Source organism: Psammomys obesus, unplaced genomic scaffold, assembly GCF_907164565.1.
Source record: "Psammomys obesus unplaced genomic scaffold, mPsaObe1.curated_primary_1811, whole genome shotgun sequence".
Classification (NCBI taxonomy): domain Eukaryota; kingdom Metazoa; phylum Chordata; class Mammalia; order Rodentia; family Muridae; genus Psammomys; species Psammomys obesus.
Window position 1 is genome coordinate 25,819,604 of NW_026596046.1, and position 10,168 is coordinate 25,829,771.

The window sequence follows — 10,168 nt, forward strand, 5'->3', positions numbered from 1 at the left end:
AGTTTTGTTGTTTGTTTGTTTTGTTTTGTTTTCATTTGGTATTTGGTTCAACTCCCTTTGAGTTCTCTCTGTGTGTATAGCTTACACAAACTGCATGTCTCTTACCTTATGATCCTTTGCATGCAAACTACTACATGTTTAACCTTCATACCAAACACCATTCATACATGAAAGCTAAGTGTGTTTTCAGCTCGTGCCTACGGTCTGGTGGTTGTGAGTAATTCTGAAATCGAAATGCTACTCTCTAGTTTCCACAGTGCCTTCACTGCCTGATAATCAGTTTTCCCACCCTGACAAACTCAAAAGGATGAGCAAGTCCGTTCCAGCATTTCTTCAAGATGAGGCAAGTTCATGTTTTGAACCTTTGGGGAAATGGAGCCTGATGTATGTTTTTTTTTTTTTTTTATCTTCTACCATTGGGCTGTCTGTACTCGACTGTGGTTTAGACCAGAGAGGTCAGTGGGGCTGGCTCTTGTCTCCCAAGTCAATGGAAGCAGTGTTGTTGATCCAGGGACAGGGCAAGGCATGTCTCATTTCAATCAAACAGTAGTTATCTGGCCAATGAAGTCAGACTGTATAGATTTGGAAATGTGAAACTTTTGTTTCAAAGTAGCTATAAAATAGAACATCTGGGGAGAAACATGCTGCATAAATTAACTATGGATCTGGTTTGTAAAAGCTTGGTCTAGGAGGAGTGGCTACTCCCAAAGCACTTGTTAAAATAACAAGGTAATAACGATACAAACTTTCAAGAGAATCTACCAGGTTCCATGGACTTTACATTTATTATTTCATCTTTGTTCTCCAGTGACCATGGGAGGTAGGCACCTCCATTATCCCCAAATATTACAGGTGAGAAAACAAAACCTATGGAGTTAAGGTAGCCTCGCACAGTCAGACTGGAGACTGGAGACCAGATCTGACTCCCAGGCTGCTGACTCCCAGGCTGCTGAGCGCTATGCCATACCCTATAAGAACACAGCTATGCTCTTACAGTTCATCACATACAGAACATGTACTAGGACTCAATGCTCGTTAATTTCCAAACACCCAGCAACTAAAACAGGTAGATCTAAGACTTTGCCCTGAGGTCTTTTGTCTTAGAAAGATCCCAGTTTGTTGCTGTCACATAGTTAGAAGCCTGTGGTCTGTGGTAAGACACCTCCAGTTCTGGCTATAAAGCTAAATTGCTGTATTACCAGGAACAGAGAAATTCTTTAGTTTCAGTGTGTCTGGTTTTGAGTATCTGTTCTATGAGGTTGTTGGGACTGAGTGAGCTAATGCAGAGAAGACACACAAAATGGCGCCTGGAACATAGTGAACACTCAGTAAAGGTTAGCATCTGTGATTCTAGGTTTTGCCCTGGTTTCTGAGGGGGAAATGAAAGGCTTTATATTCAAGCCAATTTTCTTAGAAGACAGGATATGAGCAATGTTCTGAGTAAGATCTAAAAAACACCCCATTCCCACTGTGTGTACCCTTCTGTCCACTAGGAACTTTGGGTGAATTGCACCTGCAAATATTTGGTCCTTATAGATGTTTAAGAGACCCTTACCGCAGTTTGGGGAAAAAGATCACTCATTTTTGTGGGGAGAACCAACTCTTTGGCTGGATGCCAGCCAGTATAAACTCCACACAATTTCTGTGTGTGGTTTTCGACCTTCTGAGATCTGCTCTGGCTTGGGTGGTCATAGGAGTGAAACATATGATTTGAGAGGTGAATTATACCAGTAATTTTTTTTTTGAAGTTTCTCCTTCAAAAAAAAAAAAAAAAAACCTGCTGCCTCAGCCCCTAGCCGGACATTTGGTTTTGTATATCAGAGACACTGGAATGAAACTGTATCACTTTACCTTTCAAAGCATGTAGCTTGAACTGGATATTAAAGGATTCAGTGATGAAATCAGTTCTTGCTCCTTTGTCAGCTGTCCCTTTGAAACGTAGTCACATTTGTTGAGTGCTAGCTATGTGAAAAATGCTGTTCCAAGTCATCAAGACAGGACTCCATCCTCCCAATAACTTATTACTGATCTGGAATGCTCGGTAGAAGATATAATGTGTTTCTGATAGAGGGGAATGTATTGTGTAGTATGTGGAAAGAAAATGTAACATCAGAGATATTTAAAAGGTATGGATTTTTAAAAAATCGAGACAAGATTGCTTTCCTTTCCATGTAAGTCATTAATTTATTTTCCTTTAACTCCTCCATTAATCTGCATTATAATTGGTATCCAGATAGTGATGTGTAATTGCATGGTCCTGGAATACGCTGGCATGAACTAACTATTCTTCCATAACCTAGGAGCCACTGCACTGTTCCATATGACTTGTAATCCCCAAATGAAATTCGTGATGAATAATAAACTTTATAAGCAAACATTCAGCAAACTTTTAGTATGAATCCAATTGAATTTGTCATTGCTGTTTTTCTTCCTGGTTCCAGGAAGATGTTCTTTGGGACATGTTTAAAATAAGTATTCTATCTCTTTTTAATTTTTTAAAGAAATATGCTGAAATCTAGTGAATGGATAATTTAACATACTTTTCTAAAGCAACAAAAGGATAGGTACAACAGCACTCTAGGCTTACATAAGGGATGCTTTACATTACAAAACACAAATTTTAATTAAAACAGGTTAGACTAGTTTTTGTTATTCCTAGTTCAATAGTATCTTAAGTAAAAATTCTGATTTTTAAGAAAGCCAAAGCTAAAATAAGAATGGAAATAATTAAACAGAGTATTTTATGATTTGATAGTATTTCATGATGTTTTATTTTATGATACATATTTATTATATATGATATATATATATTCTCTAGGAATCACGGATATATTAAAAACGTGACAAGAAAGCTCATAGTAGTGCTGTCTTCCACAGCATCTGCAGGCCACACCGTGGTGAAAAGATCACTACGTTATTCCCTTAAGGCACTGCCCCCTTAGGTGAGGCCCACTGCAGACCAGAACCACTCCATCCCGAATGCTCAGCAATTAGCGCTAGCAGCCATTGCCCTTGGGGAACGTCACAGATCAGTGTGTAACAAGATATCATCCTCTCCTGAACATAGACTCTAGCTCATTCCAAACTTAAAATATATTCTGACCTTGCCTTGTTCCAAATTTAAACATTGTGGATGTGATGTGATGTTTTGTAGAGTGATGACAGAGAAACAGATACAGCATCAGAGAGCAGCTACCAGCTCAGGCGACACAAGAAGAGCCCCAGCTCGTTAACCAATCTTAGCAGCTCCTCTGGCATGACGTCCTTGTCCTCTGTATGTAAACAAAAGCTCCATGTTAATCTCTCTCTGCTGCTCTAAACCCTGCCGTTCTGTGCCACCGCTCACTGTAAAGTGCCCTTTTGTCTTAGCCCTGAAACTCAGTCATTTTCTTTAATTTGCAATTAGCTTCTGGCTAACTATACCTTCCAGTTCTCATAGAAAGTGGGGTTTCATGTACATTATAAATTAAAACAAAAAACAAAAAAAACCTTTTGGATGTGCTTTAAAGTTTTAAATTGGCAACAAGATGATCCACTCAGTTTTTCTGTGCACAAACAAGGTAGCTATTACAGAGCCTGCTTATCTCAGCCATGCCTTTACATACCACTTGCAGGCACAGAGATGAACCTATCTTTTTTAAATGAACCTCTTGGAACTTGGGTTGAGGATGGGACAGTAATTCCTTGCCTTCTGGAAGGACCCAGAAAGGTCTTTTAAATGGAAAGCTCCTGAAGTACAGCTGTTCAGATTTGATGAAAGTGAACATGATTATATGGAATTTGTCTCATAACTCAACGTAGCTCTGTGTGCATGTTAGTATTGAAATATGCATATGGAATGGCATTGTCATAGATTTATTTAAACATTTTTCTATCATCCATACACATTCATAGAGCTCACCAGGTGTGCTAGACAAACGACACCATGCTTAAATTCTTACTAGCCTTGTATTTCTGAAGCCCTTTTAAAAAATCTATTTAGATTGATTTCTACCCCTCCCCTGATAATCTATGCTTTGGGAAGACTTAAAGTTCCCTTCATCAATCATCTATAGTCTACCCTTCCTGAACTCTGAAAGTGCATGGCTCAGCAAGCATTCTCCCAGATTCGGAGGATAAGAAACAAGGTAAAATGCCTTTTCAGTGTCATGGGATTTTAAGCCATGAGTCACTATCGTGTGCCTGGAGTCTCTCTCTCACAGCCTTTTTTTTTTTTTTTTTTTTTAAACATTTTAAACACTGAGCATGGCTAACAGTGAATGCCGCCGAGCATAGAAGCACCCTGTTTTGAAACACACTAGCATCTAAGTAACCTTTAATCGCACGGCTGCCTGTCTTTGAGGAAGAGCTTAGAATAAATCTTAGTCACTCGCATCGTGCCAAATGGCCTGTGTTGGTCTTACCTTCTGTCGTATTAAATTAGCTGCTTCTATACCCGTGCTGGGAAAGTCATGCCAAGCAGGGACTACGGCCGAGACGCTTGCCCTGGGGTGTCAGAAATGAGCCGCAGACAAAACACTGCCTGTTTCTGGTGCCTCCAGGTGAGTGGCAGTGTGATGAGCGTTTACAGCGGAGACTTTGGCAACCTGGAGGTAAAAGGAAGCGTTCAGTTTGCGGTCGACTACGTGGAGTCCCTGAAGGAGCTGCACGTTTTCGTGGCCCAGTGTAAGGACTTAGCAGCCGCGGATGCGAAAAAGCAGCGCTCAGACCCGTAAGTACAGACAGGGGTGGGAGGGTAGGGAGCTCACCGGTTTTTATTTTTTTCCCATCCTTAGTTTTCAGGTAATCTGGCCGGAATCAAGGAATCAAAGTGATCTAAGAGAGGGTTTGTGTATGATTGTGTTTAAAGGGGTCTTTGAAAAGTTGGTTACTTTATAAATCCATACGCCACACATTCAGTTATAAAAAAATACAAAGAAGAACCAAATATTTCAGCTTAGGGGGCTTTGGAGGGCCATCTTGTCCTGCTTTTTTTTTTTTTTTTTTTTTCATTTTCCAGATGAGAGACAAGGATTAGAGACAAGCAGGCCATAAGCATGCAGTCAGAGAGCAGCAAAATCCAGAATAAAGCCAGAACTCTGCTCCTTCTAGAAGCCTTTCAACACTTCTAAAGTTAGAGGCACAAAGAACAGACTTCCTAATGCTCACTGTTGTGAAAATATTCACGACTTAATAATAGGGTAGTTGCCATACTGAAATTATATCCTACAAAGCCAGGTGCAATGGTGCACATCTATAATCCCACCTTCAGGAGGCTGAGGCTGGAGGACGGTGAGTTGGAAGCCAGCTTCTGCTCTACAGGGAGACCCTGTCTCAAAGCAAATGAGCAATCAATGAAGTTAAGTCTTCCCTCCAATGCATGATTGCATTTAAGTTTATTTGAAGGTTGTTACATTTTTCACTTGACCTTTGAAGAAGTCTGATTTGTAACCATTTTTTTTTCTGTATCAGTTCCAGTTCTTTTTTCTTTATTCTTATTTTATTTTATTTTACTTTTTTTTTTTTAAAGCAATGTATGGTTTTACTACAGAGTAGAGTGGATAATCACATTCATTCCAAATATAACTCACTAAAAGTTAGGAAGTGCGCATATCTATCAAATGGTGAAAAGTTCCCCTTTTCTTTCTTTTTGAACATTTATTTTTACTTTTACATTTATTTTACTTTTTGGGTGTTTTGCTTGCATGCGTGTGAATGAGCCAAGTGAGAGCCTGGTGCCTGCAGAGGCCAGAAGAGGGAATCAGATCCCTTAGAACTAATCTGAAAAATGGTTGTGAGCCGCCACGTGGGTGCTGGGAACCAAGCCAAATCCTCTGTGAGGGCCAAAGTGCTCCTAACCACTGAGCCATTTCCCTAGCCCTGTTTCTTATCTTTAAAAATAATTTTTATTTATTCTTTGACAATTTCATATATGCATACAGTGCATTTTCAGCTTATTCTGTCCTCCCCATCCCCTTCTCTTGTCCCTTTCCCACTGCCGCCGGGATCTTTCCTTCTTTATCCCAGCATGTCGCCTTCCTACTTTCATGTGTTTCTTAAAAACAAAACAAAATGTGAGCTTAATTGGGGTTGTTTGCACGTTTATAAACTTTTACCATATTTCATCATGGGTTATTTACCAGTGGCTATGCCCCTGAAGAAAAGTAACTTTTCCTTCCCCATCGTTATCAGTTGCCAATAGCTCCTCAGTTAGGGGTGAGACCTCATGTAGCCCTTCCTCATGCCTATTCTGGGATGTCAATGTTCTCCACAGCTGCTGTGAGTTCATGAGCGTAATCCCATGTCACGTCCAGGCAAGTGTTTCACAGCACTCTTCTTCGTCCTCCAGCTCTTATATTCTTTCTGCCCTTCTTCCCTCAATGTTCCCTGAGCTTGGGGTAGGGGTGGGGGTGGGGCGAGGTCATTAGTATAGATGACCTGTTTAGGCAGGAAACCTCAAAAGTCACTTGTTCCCAGCATCTTGATCACTTATAAGTCTCTGCGATAATTCCCACTGCGAAAAGAAGCTTCTCTGACCAAGACTAAGGGCAGCTCGGTCCGTGGATATAAACACAAGTATTTAGAAGGCAGTTTGATAACATGCTCCTTTAGCGAAATGACTATGGTAAGTGCCCCTGTGACTGCCCCCACACGGGCCTACAGCACCCGGTCCTGAATTACGTGCTGTGGAACAGACCTCCACTCCCGTCAGAAAGTGGTTGGTCACCATTATAAAATTGATGGCACTATTGCATCAGTGGGCCGGTTCTGCCTCGTAGGTCAGTATTGTATCATGCAGGGTATACTACTGGTAAGATAACTGACGACTTTTTTCTCCTGGTGGCTTGCATGGCACCTTCCAACCCTGGGAAAGCCAGCCCGCAGAGTAAACTTCCAGGTCTCCTTCAGCTTTGTTACCCTGTGCCACCAAAGTGTGGGGTGACTTCAGGCAGTCAGGTCTTCGTATATAGTTCTAGTGGCCATCCAAAAACAATGGTAGGAGCCCGTATCATTCAGAGGTGTGGCTCTGGAACCTCCCTGTCCAATTTATATCATTCACATCTGGCAGAGGGATTTTTCACTTAATAACTTGTGGCTTCTAGAGGTTGGGGTATCGTTAACCCATGGGGCATCATCGAACTCCCTTTAAGTTTTCCTTTAAAATAATTTTACAAAGCAGTGGATATTCATAAGGCTTTCCATAGCCACAAAACTTTTCACACACCCCTAATTTTGGTTAGCCCTCTCCCCACTCTGTCCTCTCTCTCTCTTCTTTCTTTCTCTGTACGTGTGTGTGTGTTGTATATAAATGTGTGTGAGTGTATGCGCACTAATGCCAGAGCATACAGGTGGTGGTCGGAGGGGAAACCTGATGATTTTGAGGAATCTGTTTTCTCCTTCCACCTTGTTTTGAGGCAGGGTCTTTCTTGTTGATTCTGCTGCTTCACACATACTCCAGGGAAAGTGGCCTGTGAGTTCCCAGAGGATTCTCCTGTCTCTCCCTCCCAAATAATTTCGGAAGTGCTGGGATTATAGACAGATACTCACTGTCCAATTCAGCTTTTATGTAACTTCTGGGGAGCCAAATTCAGGTCATCAGGTTTACAACAGAACAACTTCCTTGGACCTCCCCTTTCTGACCCCCCCACCACACACACAGCAGAGCTTCATTGACATCCTCTGTTGGTTTTATAACAAATCACAATCACCAAAGCTTTTTCTCAACAGAAAACAAAAGAATTAAGCATTATACTAGAAGTTGTTAGGAAACGTAAGAATGTTGGGAAACGTATGCCTGTGCGCCTGTGGAGGTTACACTCAGGTTCACAAATCACACCACGAGATCGGTTCCACGTGGGAGGCTTATTAGGGGAAGGGGGGTTGCAGAGAGAGAGAAAGAGAGAGTAAGAGTAAGAGAGGAAGGGGAGGGCCCCAGGAGTTCTTATAGGGTGACCCAGGGCATGTGCAGGTAATTCCAGGTGGTCAGGGTGTCTTCACAAATGCCTGATAACCGGTTTGTCAGGTCCCTTGGGGCTGGCCCTAGAAGTGCCTGCTTACTGATCCCAACAGAAGTCAGTTGCCTACTTCCCCTCACACACCACTGGGAAAGCCAATGGAAAATAATAAATTCTGGGCCGGAAAGATGGCTCAGAGGTTAAGAGCACTGGCTGTTCTACCAGAGGTCCTGAGTTCAATTCCCAGTGACCACATGGTGGCTCATAACCATCTAGAATGAGATCTGGTACCCTCCTCTGGCATGCAGGCATACATGTAAGCAAAACATAGTATTCATAATAAATAGATAGATAGATAGATAGATAGATAGATAGATAGATAGATAGATAGAGATAGAGAGATAGATAGATAGATAAATAAATATTTTCTGGGTCGTGGCGGCACACACCAGTATTCCCAGCACTCAGGGAGGCAGAGGCAGGTGAATCTCTGTGAATTTGAGACCAGCCTGGTCTACAAAGCGAGTCCAGGACACTCACGGCTACACAGAGAAACCCTGTCTCAAAATCCAAAACAAACAAACAAAAGGAAAAAACAAACAAACAAACAAAATTAATTGAAGACTGGGGTGGTGGCTCATACCTATAATCCAAGCACTTAAGAAATATATAGAAGAGTTTGAAGTCTCTTCAGTTTGAGGCCTGTTTGAGCTATATTAAGCAGCCTAAATGTAAAGTTAAAAAATAAATTTCCACTTAAAAGTTTTAAAACAACATTAAATGATCCATTCTACTAAAAATCTCTTAATCCAGTTGAACATTTAAAAATATAACTGTGTAGACAGGAACGTTTCTTTCTTACTGCTTTATCAGCACTACAACATAGTTTTTGCTCCAGTTTTCGATGTATTTTAAAAGGTAGATGTGAAAAACATCACGTTTATCTTCTCTGATTTTCATGTCTACCTGCATTTCCTTTTCAGATATGTAAAGACCTATCTGTTACCAGACAAAGGCAAAATGGGCAAGAAGAAAACACTCGTGGTGAAGAAGACCCTGAATCCTGTGTACAACGAGATATTACGGGTATTTCTAAATTCTGTCCAGGGATAAAGCTTTGGTGGCGACCTGAGCATTGAAATAGCCATGCCTGCTTGGATGGGGTCTGTACTGAAAATATGAGCACCCAGGCTCAACTCTCATCATCTTTGTTCCAGTCCCAGCGTGTTCCTTTCAGCAACTCAGCACAAGTTCATCTTCTCATACTCCCACATTTCCTGTTCCTTCAGGCTGGAAGAGATTTCTTCCCAAGTCTTCCTTTACTGTATCTTAAGCTTCTCTTAAATCCTTCTCCCTTGGCAAGTGGAATTTCTCTGGTGTCAACTGCCTCCATAAGCTTGCTTATTCTCATAGGCTAGACCAACACTCAGTCCTTGAGCCTCGACACGAAGTGTCAAGTTCCCCGAGAGCAAGGGCTAATCCTATGAGGCATGTAGACTGTGAATCTTTGGGCAAATAACTCTAGTGCACCTTGGATCAGAGAAATGAGGATAATGGTAATTATTTTGAGCCTGTAAAGGGGAAATAATGATACTCACCTACCCCCTTTCACAAATCACAGAGTAGACATTAAATGAGTTTAATGCCCCCACACACTGATATGCTGCGCTGTGTTTAGGGAAGGGGATGTTACAAAAAATGTGGAAAGATGGATGCACATGGGCTGAACATGGGCAAGTTGGCTAGCTCATATACCTACATTCTTTTTCTGCCTGCACTCGAGGTCATGTGACAGCCATCATGATTAACAAATCATATCAAGGTGAAAATAAAAGGTGTTTGCTCATTATCTGTTTCTGAAAACTATTTGATAATCCCCCAGGAAAAGTGGAAGAAGCAGTGAAGTAACCCGGTCAGTCAGCCATGGCTGAATTAGCCATTGTGGATTCATGACATGTCCCAGGACCCTAGCTATTTCTGGATCAGCTGCTTCAACACTGTACTCAGGAAAATCCAGCTAATTTAAATTCAGGGAGTGGTAGGTCTGACATAACCAAATGGACCTTGAAGTAATAAGTCACAAAGCCAAATGGAGAGTATTTTTAGATTGGCAGTACTATTATTCCTTCCATGATTATATATAATCAAGGATTGACTTAATTTGAGATGAAAAACTGTTAGGGCACTAAGTCATTTCTACCTAACTGCATGAGGCTGGCAAAACAAATTTTCTT

At 41.3% G+C, this 10,168-nt stretch overlaps 1 protein-coding gene across 13 annotated transcripts in view; it reads left to right on the top strand.

Moving 5' to 3' along the window:
• The window catches only part of Sytl2 (synaptotagmin like 2), a 127,858-nt gene that overhangs the window by 106,900 nt on the left and 10,790 nt on the right, over positions 1–10,168 (top strand). For all 13 annotated transcript variants that reach the window (XM_055623283.1, XM_055623279.1, XM_055623284.1 and 10 more), the window contains 4 exons: positions 249–343; positions 3,155–3,274; positions 4,542–4,711; positions 8,918–9,020. In XM_055623283.1, the coding sequence (XP_055479258.1) occupies positions 249–343; positions 3,155–3,274; positions 4,542–4,711; positions 8,918–9,020 (488 nt within the window). The remainder of the gene's footprint in view (positions 1–248; positions 344–3,154; positions 3,275–4,541; positions 4,712–8,917; positions 9,021–10,168) is intronic.